We start from the raw sequence: 20548 nt of genomic DNA, 5'->3' as shown, positions 1-20548 counted from the left end.
TGTTTGTGTCTGTATGTGTACGTGTGTCTGTGTTTTTGTCTGTGTCTGTATGTGTACGTGTGTCTGTGTTTGTGTATGTATGTGTACGTGTGTCTGTGTTTGTGTCTGTGTCTGTATGTGTACGCATGTCTGTGTCTGTGTCTGTATGTGTATGTGTATCTGTGTTTTTGTCTGTATCTGTATGTGTACGTGTGTCTGTGTTTGTGTCTGTGTCTGTATGTGTACGTGCTTCTGTGTTTGTGTCTGTATGTGTACGTGTGTCTGTGTTTGTGTATGTACGTGTACGTGTGTCTGTGTTTGTGTCTGTGTCTGTATGTGTACGCGTGTCTGTGTCTGTATGTGTATATGTTTCTTAGTTTTTGTCTGTATCTGTATGTGTACGTGTGTCTGTGTTTGTGTCTGTGTCTGTATGTGTACGTGTTTCTGTGTCTGTGTCTGTATGTGTATGTGTGTCTGTGTTTGTGTCTGTGTCTGTATGTGTACGCGTGTCTGTGTTTGTGTCTGTGTCTCTATGTGTACGCGTGTCTGTGTTTGTGTCTGTGTCTGTATGTGTACGCGTGTCTGTGTTTGTGTCCGTGTCTGTATGTGTACGCATGTCTGTGTTTGTGTCTGTGTCTGTATGTGTACGCGTGTCTGTGTTTGTGTCTGTGTCTGTATGTGTACGCGTGTCTGTGTTTGTGTCTGTGTCTGTATGTGTACGTGTGTCTGTGTTTTTGTCTGTGTCTGTATGTGTACGTTGGTGTCAGCACGTTTATTTCTATTGTGCTTTCTAAAATTATCCCTGATATTTCTATTGTCTGTTCTCCTTTTGCATTCGTACAGTGTGATACTGTGTGACTCACGACTCTGAGAGACCTATCTACTCTAATGATGCAGCAGTACATTGAGAGGGTTGCTTTCATGATGGAATGAAACGCTGTTCTGTACAAGGACAATGATGCTGTTGCCTTTAGAAAACCCTTCAGAAAAAGGCACAAAAACATTTTAGAGCGCAATGTCTGCTATTTTTGAGACCTCAGTCGTTGGCTCATCCCCGTCCTTTTGTCTGTCCCAACAGGAAGCTGCACAGTGAAGGAGAGAAGGGACACGGCTGTGAGTTCTGTGGCAAACGCTTCACAGATAGTGTACGGCTCAGGATGCACATGCTCTCTCACTCAGGTAACACTGCCATACGATGATAATAACAGAGTCAATTCCATTCAGAATACCCCTGATAGGGCTGTACTGTTTTCACATGTACCTGTTCATTATGTCACACGTATATATGTGTTAAAGGATCCCTAGGAAAGAGGCTTCCCCTTCTTGTCTTTCTCCTGTCTGTCTCCTGTCTGTGACTGTCTGTCTCCTGTCTGTGACTGTCTGTCTCCTGTCTGTCTGTCTCCTGTCTGTCTCCTGTCTGTGACTGTCTGTGACTGTCTGTCTCCTGTCTGTGACTGTCTCTGCATGTGTCAGATCTTCAGGGTCTCTGTCTTCTCTTTGTCTTCTCTCTGTTGTATCTGTGTGTGTGTGTGTGTGTGTGTGTGTGTTTTCGGAGAGTATGTCTGGCTCCTCGCCAGCTCTGTCCCTCTGAGTGATGACATCATCAGCTGCCGGCAGGCCTGGGTGTTCTGCCAGTGCTCCGAAGCGTGTGTGATGGCTCGCTCGCAGATGTGTGTCCAGGAACACACTGTACCCAAATGCCGACTTAATCAGTCCTGACTGCTCTCCCAGCCACTTTATCCAAAATAGAGCAGGAGAAGGGGAGGAGAGTAGGCGAGAGAGGGCCTAAAAATGAAACTAAAATATAAACAGAAGCCGCACTGTTAGGAATAATAGACACAACGCTGCTATACCTCCCTGGCTTTCCTCTCCTCTGATCCCTGTAAAAGTGATAGGAGATGACAGACGGCTGACAGATGAGAGGTTCCCTTTCTCCAAACTGTGTTCATAAACTACCTGACCTCCTCACAGTAGACACATTTTAAATCCAGGTGTAGACGCAATGATGAGCTTAGAATTCCATGTTTGGAACTCTGTGATCTGAACAATAGCTGCATCAGGTCTAGACGTACAGTAAGTATTCTGCTAGTTGGCTAATGGATACTATCCTTTACTCATCCTGTCTGCATCGGTATGACCTGATGAGACATAATGGATATAGTGTGTGTAATATAGGCCTGTTACACATCATTTAGATACTTTGATCTTTCATTACAAAATAGATTTCTGAAACCTTCTTTCATCTGATTTGTATTTATACACAAAATATATAGCCTCTGTATTGCACAAAAAGGGAGAGTTTGATCTGATGTCATTGTGTGTTGCCGTATAGCCCATAGCAGCCTTTAGATCCTCTGTCGGTTGCTAAGGCGCCAGTGCTCCACAGCTCTAATGGGCTGATTTGGTATTCAGCTCGATGCTGGCTCGTATTTTGGTATGCCAGACAAAGTGTTTTGATGGAGGACTATTGCAGCCGTGTCTGGAGACAGTTTGATGGTTTATGGATGAGAGCACTCTCCATGCCTTTGACGGCACAAGACAATGCACTATGTTCTCTTCCTCCCTAATCATGCACAGTTTCCCAACATAATACATTGGGCACACTGTCACAGAACATAACAGACTGGACACACTGTCACAGAATATAACACACTGGACACACTGTCACAGAACATAACACACTGGACACACTGTCACAGAACATAACACACTGCACACACTGTCACAGAACATAACACGCTGGGCACACTGTCACAGAACATAACACACTGGACACTGTCACAAAACATAAACACTGGACACACTGTCACAGAACATAACACGCTGGGCACACTGTCACAGAACATAACACACTGGACACTGTCACAAAACATAACACACTGGACACACTGTCACAGAACATAACACACTGGACACACTGTCAAACAACATAACACACTGGACACACTGTCACAAAACATAACACACTGGGTACACTGTCACAGAACATAACACACTGGACACATTGTCACAGAACATAACACACTGGACACACTGTCACAGAACATAACACACTGGACACACTGTCACAAAACATAACACACTGGACACACTGTCACAGAACATAACACACTGGGCACACTGTCACAAAACATAACACACTGGACACACTGTCACAGAACATAACACACTGGGCACACTGTCACAGAACATAAAATACTGGACACACTGTCACAGAACATAACACACTGGACACACTGTCACAGAACATAACACACTGGACACACTGTCACAGAACAAAACACACTCAACACACTGTCACAGAACATAACACACTGGACACACTGTCACAAAACATAACACACTGGAAACACTGTCACAGAACATAACACACTGGGCACACTGTCACAAAACATAACACACTGGACACACTGTCACAGAACATAACACACTGGGCACACTGTCACAGAACATAAAATACTGGACACACTGTCACAGAACATAACACACTGGACACACTGTCACAGAACATAACACACTGGACACACTGTCACAGAACAAAACACACTCAACACACTGTCACAGAACATAACACACTGGACACACTGTCACAAAACATAACACACTGGGCACACTGTCACAGAACATAACATACTGGGCACACTGTCACAGAAAATAACACACAGGGCACACTGTCACAGAACATACCACACTGGACACTCTGTCACAAAACATAACACACTGGGCACACTGTCACAGAGCATAACACACTGGACACACTGTCACAGAATATAACATACTGGGCACACTGTCACAGAACATAACACACTGGGCACACTGTCACAGAACATAACACACTGGGCACACTGTCACAAAACATAACACACTGGACACACTGTCACAGAACATAACACACTGGACACACTGTCACAGAACATAACACACTGCACACACTGTCACAGAACATAACACGCTGGGCACACTATCACAGAACATAACACACTGGACACTGTCACAAAACATAAACACCGGACACACTGTCACAGAACATAACACGCTGGGCACACTGTCACAGAACATAACACACTGGACACACTGTCACAAAACATAACACACTGGACACACTGTCACAGAACATAACACACTGGGCAAACTGTCCCAAAACACAACACACTGGACACACTGTCACAGAACATAACACACTGGGCACACTGTCACAGAACATAAAATACTGGACACACTGTCACAGAACATAACACACTGGGCACACTGTCACAGAACATAACACACTGGGCACACTGTCACAAAACATAACACACTGGACACACTGTCACAGAACATAACACACTGGAACACACTGTCACAGAACATAACACACTGGGCACACTGTCACAGAACATAACACACTGGGCACACTGTAACAGAACATAGCACACTGGACACACTGTCACAGAACATAACACACTGGACACTGTCACAGAACATAACACACTGGACACACTGTCACAGAACATAACACACTGGGCACACTGTCACAGAATATAAAGCACTGGACACACTGTCACAGAACATAACACACTGGATACACTGTCACAGAACATAACACACTGGGCACACTGTCCCAGAACATAACACACTGGACACACTGTCACAGAACATAACACACTGGACACACTGTCACAGAACAAAACACACTGGACACACTGTCACAGAACATAACATACTGGGCACACTGTCACAGAACATAACACACTGGGCACACTGTCACAGAACATAACACACTGGGCACACTGTCACAAAACATAACACACTGGACACATTGTCACAGAACATAACACACTGGAACACACTGTCACAGAACATAACACGCTGGGCACACTATCACAGAACATAACACACTGGACACTGTCACAAAACATAAAAAACTGTGTACACTGTCACAGAACATAACACACTGGACACATTGTCACAGAACATAACACACTGGACACACTGTCACAGAACAAAACACACTCGACACACTGTCACAGAACATAACACACTGGACACACTGTCACAGAACATAACACACTGGACACACTGTCACAGAACATAACACACTGCACACACTGTCACAGAACATAACACGCTGGGCACACTATCACAGAACATAACACACTGGACACTGTCACAAAACATAAACACCGGACACACTGTCACAGAACATAACACGCTGGGCACACTGTCACAGAACATAACACACTGGACACACTGTCACAAAACATAACACACTGGACACACTGTCACAGAACATAACACACTGGGCAAACTGTCCCAAAACATAACACACTGGACACACTGTCACAGAACATAACACACTGGGCACACTGTCACAGAACATAAAATACTGGACACACTGTCACAGAACATAACACACTGGACACACTATCACAGAACATAACACACTGGACACACTGTCACAGAACAAAACACACTGGACACACTGTCACAGAACATAACATACTGGGCACACTGTCACAGAACATAACACACTGGGCACACTGTCACAGAACATAACACACTGGGCACACTGTCACAAAACATAACACACTGGACACACTGTCACAGAACATAACACACTGGAACACACTGTCACAGAACATAACACGCTGGGCACACTATCACAGAACATAACACACTGGACACTGTCACAAAACATAAACACCGGACACACTGTCACAGAACATAACACGCTGGGCACACTGTCACAGAACATAACACACTGGACACTGTCACAAAACATAACACACTGGACACACTGTCACAGAACATAACACACTGGGCACACTGTCACAGAAAATAACACACTGGACACACCGTCAAACAACATAACACACTGGACACACTGTCACAAAACATAACACACTGTGTACACTGTCAAAGAACATAACACACTGGACACATTGTCACAGAACATAACACACTGGACACACTGTCACAGAACTTAACACACTGGACACACTGTCACAAAACATAACACACTGGACACACTGTCACAGAACATAACACCATGGGCACACTGTCACAAAACATAACACACTGGACACACTGTCACAGAACATAACACACTGGGCACACTGCCACAGAACATAAAATACTGGACACACTGTCACAGAACATAACACACTGGACAAACTGTCACAGAACATAACACACTGGACACACTGTCACAGAACAAAACACACTGGACATACTGTCACAGAACATAACACACTGGACACACTGTCAATAAACATAACACACTGGACACACCGTCAAACAACATAACACACTGGACACACTGTCACAAAACATAAAAAAACTGTGTACACTGTCACAGAACATAACACACTGGACACATTGTCACAGAACATAACACACTGGACACACTGTCACAGAACAAAACACACTCGACACACTGTCACAGAACATAACACACTGGGCACACTGCCACAGAACATAAAATACTGGACACACTGTCACAGAACATAACACACTGGACAAACTGTCACAGAACATAACACACTGGACACACTGTCACAGAACAAAACACACTGGACATACTGTCACAGAACATAACACACTGGACACACTGTCAATAAACATAACACAATGGACACACCGTCAAACAACATAACACACTGGACACACTGTCACAAAACATAAAAAACTGTGTACACTGTCACAGAACATAACACACTGGACACATTGTCACAGAACATAACACACTGGACACACTGTCACAGAACAAAACACACTCGACACACTGTCACAGAACATAACACACTGGACACACTGTCACAAAACATAACACACTGGGCACACTGTCACAGAACATAACACACTGGGCACACTGTCACAAAACATAACACACTGGACACAATGTCACAGAACATAACACACTGGGCACACTGTCACAGAACATAAAATACTGGACACACTGTCACAGAACATAACACACTGGACACACTGTCACAGAACATAACACACTGGACACACTGTCACAGAACAAAACACACTCGACACACTGTCACAGTACATAACACACTGGACACACTGTCACAAAACATAACACACTGGGCACACTGTCACAGAACATAACATACTGGGCACACTGTCACAGAAAATAACACACAGGGCACACTGTCACAGAACATACCACACTGGACACTCTGTCACAAAACATAACACACTGGGCACACTGTCACAGAACATAACACACTGGACACACTGTCACAGAATATAACATACTGGGCACACTGTCACAGAACATAACACACTGGGCACACTGTCACAGAACATAACACACTGGGCACACTGTCACAAAACATAACACACTGGACACACTGTCACAGAACATAACACACTGGGCACACTGTCACAGAACATAACACACTGGGCACACTGTCACAGAAGATAAAATACTGGACACACTGTCACAGAACATAACACACTGGACACACTATCACAGAACATAACACACTGGACACACTGTCACAGAACAAAACACACTGGACACACTGTCACAGAACATAACATACTGGGCACACTGTCACAGAACATAACACACTGGGCACACTGTCACAGAACATAACACACTGGGCACACTGTCACAAAACATAACACACTGGACACACTGTCACAGAACATAACACACTGGAACACACTGTCACAGAACATAACACGCTGGGCACACTATCACAGAACATAACACACTGGACACTGTCACAAAACATAAACACCGGACACACTGTCACAGAACATAACACGCTGGGCACACTGTCACAGAACATAACACACTGGACACTGTCACAAAACATAACACACTGGACACACTGTCACAGAACATAACACACTGGGCACACTGTCACAGAACATAACACACTGGACACACCGTCAAACAACATAACACACTGGACACACTGTCACAAAACATAACACACTGTGTACACTGTCACAGAACATAACACACTGGACACATTGTCACAGAACATAACACACTGGACACACTGTCACATAACTTAACACACTGGACACACTGTCACAAAACATAACACACTGGACACACTGTCACAGAACATAACACCATGGGCACACTGTCACAAAACATAACACACTGGACACACTGTCACAGAACATAACACACTGGGCACACTGCCACAGAACATAAAATACTGGACACACTGTCACAGAACATAACACACTGGACACACTGTCACAAAACATAACACACTGGACACACTGTCACAGAACATAACACACTGGACACACTGTCACAGAACATAACACACTGCACACACTGTCACAGAACATAACACGCTGGGCACACTATCACAGAACATAACACACTGGACACTGTCACAAAACATAAACACCGGACACACTGTCACAGAACATAACACGCTGGGCACACTGTCACAGAACATAACACACTGGACACACTGTCACAAAACATAACACACTGGACACACTGTCACAGAACATAACACACTGGGCAAACTGTCCCAAAACATAACACACTGGACACACTGTCACAGAACATAACACACTGGGCACACTGTCTCAGAACATAAAATACTGGACACACTGTCACAGAACATAACACACTGGACACACTATCACAGAACATAACACACTGGACACACTGTCACAGAACAAAACACACTGGACACACTGTCACAGAACATAACATACTGGGCACACTGTCACAGAACATAACACACTGGGCACACTGTCACAGAACATAACACACTGGGCACACTGTCACAAAACATAACACACTGGACACACTGTCACAGAACATAACACACTGGAACACACTGTCACAGAACATAACACGCTGGGCACACTATCACAGAACATAACACACTGGACACTGTCACAAAACATAAACACCGGACACACTGTCACAGAACATAACACGCTGGGCACACTGTCACAGAACATAACACACTGGACACTGTCACAAAACATAACACACTGGACACACTGTCACAGAACATAACACACTGGGCACACTGTCACAGAACATAACACACTGGACACACCGTCAAACAACATAACACACTGGACACACTGTCACAAAACATAACACACTGTGTACACTGTCAAAGAACATAACACACTGGACACATTGTCACAGAACATAACACACTGGACACACTGTCACAGAACTTAACACACTGGACACACTGTCACAAAACATAACACACTGGACACACTGTCACAGAACATAACACCATGGGCACACTGTCACAAAACATAACACACTGGACACACTGTCACAGAACATAACACACTGGGCACACTGCCACAGAACATAAAATACTGGACACACTGTCACAGAACATAACACACTGGACAAACTGTCACAGAACATAACACACTGGACACACTGTCACAGAACAAAACACACTGGACATACTGTCACAGAACATAACACACTGGACACACTGTCAATAAACATAACACACTGGACACACCGTCAAACAACATAACACACTGGACACACTGTCACAAAACATAAAAAACTGTGTACACTGTCACAGAACATAACACACTGGACACATTGTCACAGAACATAACACACTGGACACACTGTCACAGAACAAAACACACTCGACACACTGTCACAGAACATAACACACTGGGCACACTGCCACAGAACATAAAATACTGGACACACTGTCACAGAACATAACACACTGGACAAACTGTCACAGAACATAACACACTGGACACACTGTCACAGAACAAAACACACTGGACATACTGTCACAGAACATAACACACTGGACACACTGTCAATAAACATAACACACTGGACACACCGTCAAACAACATAACACACTGGACACACTGTCACAAAACATAAAAAACTGTGTACACTGTCACAGAACATAACACACTGGACACACTGTCACAGAACAAAACACACTCAACACACTGTCACAGAACATAACACACTGGACACACTGTCACAAAACATAACACACTGGAAACACTGTCACAGAACATAACACACTGGGCACACTGTCACAAAACATAACACACTGGACACACTGTCACAGAACATAACACACTGGGCACACTGTCACAGAACATAAAATACTGGACACACTGTCACAGAACATAACACACTGGACACACTGTCACAGAACATAACACACTGGACACACTGTCACAGAACAAAACACACTCAACACACTGTCACAGAACATAACACACTGGACACACTGTCACAAAACATAACACACTGGGCACACTGTCACAGAACATAACATACTGGGCACACTGTCACAGAAAATAACACACAGGGCACACTGTCACAGAACATACCACACTGGACACTCTGTCACAAAACATAACACACTGGGCACACTGTCACAGAGCATAACACACTGGACACACTGTCACAGAATATAACATACTGGGCACACTGTCACAGAACATAACACACTGGGCACACTGTCACAGAACATAACACACTGGGCACACTGTCACAAAACATAACACACTGGACACACTGTCACAGAACATAACACACTGGACACACTGTCACAGAACATAACACACTGCACACACTGTCACAGAACATAACACGCTGGGCACACTATCACAGAACATAACACACTGGACACTGTCACAAAACATAAACACCGGACACACTGTCACAGAACATAACACGCTGGGCACACTGTCACAGAACATAACACACTGGACACACTGTCACAAAACATAACACACTGGACACACTGTCACAGAACATAACACACTGGGCAAACTGTCCCAAAACACAACACACTGGACACACTGTCACAGAACATAACACACTGGGCACACTGTCACAGAACATAAAATACTGGACACACTGTCACAGAACATAACACACTGGACACACTATCACAGAACATAACACACTGGACACACTGTCACAGAACAAAACACACTGGACACACTGTCACAGAACATAACATACTGGGCACACTGTCACAGAACATAACACACTGGGCACACTGTCACAGAACATAACACACTGGGCACACTGTCACAAAACATAACACACTGGACACACTGTCACAGAACATAACACACTGGAACACACTGTCACAGAACATAACACACTGGGCACACTGTCACAGAACATAACACACTGGGCACACTGTAACAGAACATAGCACACTGGACACACTGTCACAGAACATAACACACTGGACACTGTCACAGAACATAACACACTGGACACACTGTCACAGAACATAACACACTGGGCACACTGTCACAGAATATAAAGCACTGGACACACTGTCACAGAACATAACACACTGGATACACTGTCACAGAACATAACACACTGGGCACACTGTCCCAGAACATAACACACTGGACACACTGTCACAGAACATAACACACTGGACACACTGTCACAGAACAAAACACACTGGACACACTGTCACAGAACATAACATACTGGGCACACTGTCACAGAACATAACACACTGGGCACACTGTCACAGAACATAACACACTGGGCACACTGTCACAAAACATAACACACTGGACACATTGTCACAGAACATAACACACTGGAACACACTGTCACAGAACATAACACGCTGGGCACACTATCACAGAACATAACACACTGGACACTGTCACAAAACATAAAAACTGTGTACACTGTCACAGAACATAACACACTGGACACATTGTCACAGAACATAACACACTGGACACACTGTCACAGAACAAAACACACTCGACACACTGTCACAGAACATAACACACTGGACACACTGTCACAGAACATAACACACTGGACACACTGTCACAGAACATAACACACTGCACACACTGTCACAGAACATAACACGCTGGGCACACTATCACAGAACATAACACACTGGACACTGTCACAAAACATAAACACCGGACACACTGTCACAGAACATAACACGCTGGGCACACTGTCACAGAACATAACACACTGGACACACTGTCACAAAACATAACACACTGGACACACTGTCACAGAACATAACACACTGGGCAAACTGTCCCAAAACATAACACACTGGACACACTGTCACAGAACATAACACACTGGGCACACTGTCACAGAACATAAAATACTGGACACACTGTCACAGAACATAACACACTGGACACACTATCACAGAACATAACACACTGGACACACTGTCACAGAACAAAACACACTGGACACACTGTCACAGAACATAACATACTGGGCACACTGTCACAGAACATAACACACTGGGCACACTGTCACAGAACATAACACACTGGGCACACTGTCACAAAACATAACACACTGGACACACTGTCACAGAACATAACACACTGGAACACACTGTCACAGAACATAACACGCTGGGCACACTATCACAGAACATAACACACTGGACACTGTCACAAAACATAAACACCGGACACACTGTCACAGAACATAACACGCTGGGCACACTGTCACAGAACATAACACACTGGACACTGTCACAAAACATAACACACTGGACACACTGTCACAGAACATAACACACTGGGCACACTGTCACAGAACATAACACACTGGACACACCGTCAAACAACATAACACACTGGACACACTGTCACAAAACATAACACACTGGGCACACTGTCACAGAACATAACACACTGGGCACACTGTCACAAAACATAACACACTGGACACAATGTCACAGAACATAACACACTGGGCACACTGTCACAGAACATAAAATACTGGACACACTGTCACAGAACATAACACACTGGACACACTGTCACAGAACATAACACACTGGACACACTGTCACAGAACAAAACACACTCGACACACTGTCACAGTACATAACACACTGGACACACTGTCACAAAACATAACACACTGGGCACACTGTCACAGAACATAACATACTGGGCACACTGTCACAGAAAATAACACACAGGGCACACTGTCACAGAACATACCACACTGGACACTCTGTCACAAAACATAACACACTGGGCACACTGTCACAGAACATAACACACTGGACACACTGTCACAGAATATAACATACTGGGCACACTGTCACAGAACATAACACACTGGGCACACTGTCACAGAACATAACACACTGGGCACACTGTCACAAAACATAACACACTGGACACACTGTCACAGAACATAACACACTGGGCACACTGTCACAGAACATAACACACTGGGCACACTGTCACAGAAGATAAAATACTGGACACACTGTCACAGAACATAACACACTGGACACACTATCACAGAACATAACACACTGGACACACTGTCACAGAACAAAACACACTGGACACACTGTCACAGAACATAACATACTGGGCACACTGTCACAGAACATAACACACTGGGCACACTGTCACAGAACATAACACACTGGGCACACTGTCACAAAACATAACACACTGGACACACTGTCACAGAACATAACACACTGGAACACACTGTCACAGAACATAACACGCTGGGCACACTATCACAGAACATAACACACTGGACACTGTCACAAAACATAAACACCGGACACACTGTCACAGAACATAACACGCTGGGCACACTGTCACAGAACATAACACACTGGACACTGTCACAAAACATAACACACTGGACACACTGTCACAGAACATAACACACTGGGCACACTGTCACAGAACATAACACACTGGACACACCGTCAAACAACATAACACACTGGACACACTGTCACAAAACATAACACACTGTGTACACTGTCACAGAACATAACACACTGGACACATTGTCACAGAACATAACACACTGGACACACTGTCACAGAACTTAACACACTGGACACACTGTCACAAAACATAACACACTGGACACACTGTCACAGAACATAACACCATGGGCACACTGTCACAAAACATAACACACTGGACACACTGTCACAGAACATAACACACTGGGCACACTGCCACAGAACATAAAATACTGGACACACTGTCACAGAACATAACACACTGGACAAACTGTCACAGAACATAACACACTGGACACACTGTCACAGAACATAACACACTGGACACACTGTCACAGAACATAACACACTGCACACACTGTCACAGAACATAACACGCTGGGCACACTATCACAGAACATAACACACTGGACACTGTCACAAAACATAAACACCGGACACACTGTCACAGAACATAACACACTGGACACACTGTCACAGAACATAACACACTGGACACACTGTCACAGAACATAACACACTGGACACACTGTCACAGAACATAACACACTGGGCAAACTGTCCCAAAACATAACACACTGGACACACTGTCACAGAACATAACACACTGGGCACACTGTCTCAGAACATAAAATACTGGACACACTGTCACAGAACATAACACACTGGACACACTGTCACAGAACATAACACACTGGACACACTGTCACAGAACATAACACACTGGACACACTGTCACAGAACATAACACACTGGGCACACTGTCACAGAACATAACACACTGGGCACACTGTCACAGAACATAACACACTGGGCACACTGTCACAAAACATAACACACTGGACACACTGTCACAGAACATAACACACTGGAACACACTGTCACAGAACATAACACGCTGGGCACACTATCACAGAACATAACACACTGGACACTGTCACAAAACATAAACACCGGACACACTGTCACAGAACATAACACGCTGGGCACACTGTCACAGAACATAACACACTGGACACTGTCACAAAACATAACACACTGGACACACTGTCACAGAACATAACACACTGGGCACACTGTCACAGAACATAACACACTGGACACACCGTCAAACAACATAACACACTGGACACACTGTCACAAAACATAACACACTGTGTACACTGTCAAAGAACATAACACACTGGACACATTGTCACAGAACATAACACACTGGACACACTGTCACAGAACTTAACACACTGGACACACTGTCACAAAACATAACACACTGGACACACTGTCACAGAACATAACACCATGGGCACACTGTCACAAAACATAACACACTGGACACACTGTCACAGAACATAACACACTGGGCACACTGCCACAGAACATAAAATACTGGACACACTGTCACAGAACATAACACACTGGACAAACTGTCACAGAACATAACACACTGGACACACTGTCACAGAACAAAACACACTGGACATACTGTCACAGAACATAACACACTGGACACACTGTCAATAAACATAACACACTGGACACACCGTCAAACAACATAACACACTGGACACACTGTCACAAAACATAAAAAACTGTGTACACTGTCACAGAACATAACACACTGGACACATTGTCACAGAACATAACACACTGGACACACTGTCACAGAACAAAACACACTCGACACACTGTCACAGAACATAACACACTGGGCACACTGTCACAGAACATAAAATACTGGGCACACTGTCACAGAACATAACACACTGGACACACTGTCACAGAACATAACACACTGGACACACTGTCACAGAACAAAACACACTGGACACACTGTCACAGAACATAACACACTGGACACACTGTCAATAAACATAACACACTGGACACACCGTCAAACAACATAACACACTGGACACACTGTCACAAAACATAAAAAACTGTGTACACTGTCACAGAACATAACACACTGGACACACTGTCACAGAACAAAACACACTCAACACACTGTCACAGAACATAACACACTGGGCACACTGTCACAAAACATAACACACTGGACACACTGTCACAGAACATAACACACTGGGCACACTGTCACAGAACATAACACACTGGACACACTGTCACAGAACATAACACACTGGGCACACTGTCACAGAACATAAAATACTGGACACACTGTCACAGAACATAACACACTGGACACACTGTCACAGAACATAACACACTGGACACACTGTCACAGAACAAAACACACTCAACACACTGTCACAGAACATAACACACTGGACACACTGTCACAAAACATAACACACTGGGCACACTGTCACAGAACATAACATACTGGGCACACTGTCACAGAAAATAACACACAGGGCACACTGTCACAGAACATACCACACTGGACACTCTGTCACAAAACATAACACACTGGGCACACTGTCACAGAGCATAACACACTGGACACACTGTCACAGAATATAACATACTGGGCACACTGTCACAGAACATAACACACTGGGCACACTGTCACAGAACATAACACACTGGGCACACTGTCACAAAACATAACACACTGGACACACTGTCACAGAACATAACACACTGGACACACTGTCACAGAACATAACACACTGCACACACTGTCACAGAACATAACACGCTGGGCACACTATCACAGAACATAACACACTGGACACTGTCACAAAACATAAACACCGGACACACTGTCACAGAACATAACACGCTGGGCACACTGTCACAGAACATAACACACTGGACACACTGTCACAAAACATAACACACTGGACACACTGTCACAGAACATAACACACTGGGCAAACTGTCCCAAAACACAACACACTGGACACACTGTCACAGAACATAACACACTGGGCACACTGTCACAGAACATAAAATACTGGACACACTGTCACAGAACATAACACACTGGACACACTATCACAGAACATAACACACTGGACACACTGTCACAGAACAAAACACACTGGACACACTGTCACAGAACATAACATACTGGGCACACTGTCACAGAACATAACACACTGGGCACACTGTCACAGAACATAACACACTGGGCACACTGTCACAAAACATAACACACTGGACACACTGTCACAGAACATAACACACTGGAACACACTGTCACAGAACATAACACACTGGGCACACTGTCACAGAACATAACACACTGGGCACACTGTAACAGAACATAGCACACTGGACACACTGTCACAGAACATAACACACTGGACACTGTCACAGAACATAACACACTGGACACACTGTCACAGAACATAACACACTGGGCACACTGTCACAGAATATAAAGCACTGGACACACTGTCACAGAACATAACACACTGGATACACTGTCACAGAACATAACACACTGGGCACACTGTCCCAGAACATAACACACTGGACACACTGTCACAGAACATAACACACTGGACACACTGTCACAGAACAAAACACACTGGACACACTGTCACAGAACATAACATACTGGGCACACTGTCACAGAACATAACACACTGGGCACACTGTCACAGAACATAACACACTGGGCACACTGTCACAAAACATAACACACTGGACACATTGTCACAGAACATAACACACTGGAACACACTGTCACAGAACATAACACGCTGGGCACACTATCACAGAACATAACACACTGGACACTGTCACAAAACATAAAAAACTGTGTACACTGTCACAGAACATAACACACTGGACACATTGTCACAGAACATAACACACTGGACACACTGTCACAGAACAAAACACACTCGACACACTGTCACAGAACATAACACACTGGACACACTGTCACAGAACATAACACACTGGACACACTGTCACAGAACATAACACACTGCACACACTGTCACAGAACATAACACGCTGGGCACACTATCACAGAACATAACACACTGGACACTGTCACAAAACATAAACACCGGACACACTGTCACAGAACATAACACGCTGGGCACACTGTCACAGAACATAACACACTGGACACACTGTCACAAAACATAACACACTGGACACACTGTCACAGAACATAACACACTGGGCAAACTGTCCCAAAACATAACACACTGGACACACTGTCACAGAACATAACACACTGGGCACACTGTCACAGAACATAAAATACTGGACACACTGTCACAGAACATAACACACTGGACACACTATCACAGAACATAACACACTGGACACACTGTCACAGAACAAAACACACTGGACACACTGTCACAGAACATAACATACTGGGCACACTGTCACAGAACATAACACACTGGGCACACTGTCACAGAACATAACACACTGGGCACACTGTCACAAAACATAACACACTGGACACACTGTCACAGAACATAACACACTGGAACACACTGTCACAGAACATAACACGCTGGGCACACTATCACAGAACATAACACACTGGACACTGTCACAAAACATAAACACCGGACACACTGTCACAGAACATAACACGCTGGGCACACTGTCACAGAACATAACACACTGGACACTGTCACAAAACATAACACACTGGACACACTGTCACAGAACATAACACACTGGGCACACTGTCACAGAACATAACACACTGGACACACCGTCAAACAACATAACACACTGGACACACTGTCACAAAACATAACACACTGTGTACACTGTCAAAGAACATAACACACTGGACACATTGTCACAGAACATAACACACTGGACACACTGTCACAGAACTTAACACACTGGACACACTGTCACAAAACATAACACACTGGACACACTGTCACAGAACATAACACCATGGGCACACTGTCACAAAACATAACACACTGGACACACTGTCACAGAACATAACACACTGGGCACACTGCCACAGAACATAAAATACTGGACACACTGTCACAGAACATAACACACTGGACAAACTGTCACAGAACATAACACACTGGACACACTGTCACAGAACAAAACACACTGGACATACTGTCACAGAACATAACACACTGGACACACTGTCAATAAACATAACACACTGGACACACCGTCAAACAACATAACACACTGGACACACTGTCACAAAACATAAAAAACTGTGTACACTGTCACAGAACATAACACACTGGACACATTGTCACAGAACATAACACACTGGACACACTGTCACAGAACAAAACACACTCGACACACTGTCACAGAACATAACACACTGGGCACACTGCCACAGAACATAAAATACTGGACACACTGTCACAGAACATAACACACTGGACAAACTGTCACAGAACATAACACACTGGACACACTGTCACAGAACAAAACACACTGGACATACTGTCACAGAACATAACACACTGGACACACTGTCAATAAACATAACACACTGGACACACCGTCAAACAACATAACACACTGGACACACTGTCACAAAACATAAAAAACTGTGTACACTGTCACAGAACATAACACACTGGACACATTGTCACAGAACATAACACACTGGACACACTGTCACAGAACAAAACACACTCGACACACTGTCACAGAACATAACACACTGGACACACTGTCACAAAACATAACACACTGGGCACACTGTCACAGAACATAACACACTGGGCACACTGTCACAAAACATAACACACTGGACACAATGTCACAGAACATAACACACTGGGCACACTGTCACAGAACATAAAATACTGGACACACTGTCACAGAACATAACACACTGGACACACTGTCACAGAACATAACACACTGGACACACTGTCACAGAACAAAACACACTCGACACACTGTCACAGTACATAACACACTGGACACACTGTCACAAAACATAACACACTGGGCACACTGTCACAGAACATAACATACTGGGCACACTGTCACAGAAAATAACACACAGGGCACACTGTCACAGAACATACCACACTGGACACTCTGTCACAAAACATAACACACTGGGCACACTGTCACAGAGCATAACACACTGGACACACTGTCACAGAATATAACATACTGGGCACACTGTCACAGAACATAACACACTGGGCACACTGTCACAGAACATAACACACTGGGCACACTGTCACAAAACATAACACACTGGACACACTGTCACAGAACATAACACACTGGGCACACTGTCACAGAACATAACACACTGGGCACACTGTCACAGAAGATAAAATACTGGACACACTGTCACAGAACATAACACACTGGACACACTATCACAGAACATAACACACTGGACACACTGTCACAGAACAAAACACACTGGACACACTGTCACAGAACATAACATACTGGGCACACTGTCACAGAACATAACACACTGGGCACACTGTCACAGAACATAACACACTGGGCACACTGTCACAAAACATAACACACTGGACACACTGTCACAGAACATAACACACTGGAACACACTGTCACAGAACATAACACGCTGGGCACACTATCACAGAACATAACACACTGGACACTGTCACAAAACATAAACACCGGACACACTGTCACAGAACATAACACGCTGGGCACACTGTCACAGAACATAACACACTGGACACTGTCACAAAACATAACACACTGGACACACTGTCACAGAACATAACACACTGGGCACACTGTCACAGAACATAACACACTGGACACACCGTCAAACAACATAACACACTGGACACACTGTCACAAAACATAACACACTGTGTACACTGTCACAGAACATAACACACTGG

At 44.3% G+C, this 20548-nt stretch overlaps 1 protein-coding gene across 1 annotated transcript in view; it reads left to right on the top strand.

Annotated features, from left to right (window-relative positions):
- LOC121567987 (zinc finger and BTB domain-containing protein 16-A-like) overlaps positions 1–20548 on the top strand; it is a 60502-nt gene that overhangs the window by 11386 nt on the left and 28568 nt on the right. Inside the window, exon 3 of the mRNA XM_041878428.2 lies at positions 1058–1158. Coding sequence (XP_041734362.1) covers positions 1058–1158 — 101 coding nt within the window. The remainder of the gene's footprint in view (positions 1–1057; positions 1159–20548) is intronic.

This window comes from Coregonus clupeaformis, chromosome 6, assembly GCF_020615455.1.
Source record: "Coregonus clupeaformis isolate EN_2021a chromosome 6, ASM2061545v1, whole genome shotgun sequence".
Lineage (NCBI taxonomy): Eukaryota > Metazoa > Chordata > Actinopteri > Salmoniformes > Salmonidae > Coregonus > Coregonus clupeaformis.
Note: the sequence above shows the minus strand (reverse complement) of the source record. Positions and strands in the feature narration are given on the sequence as shown.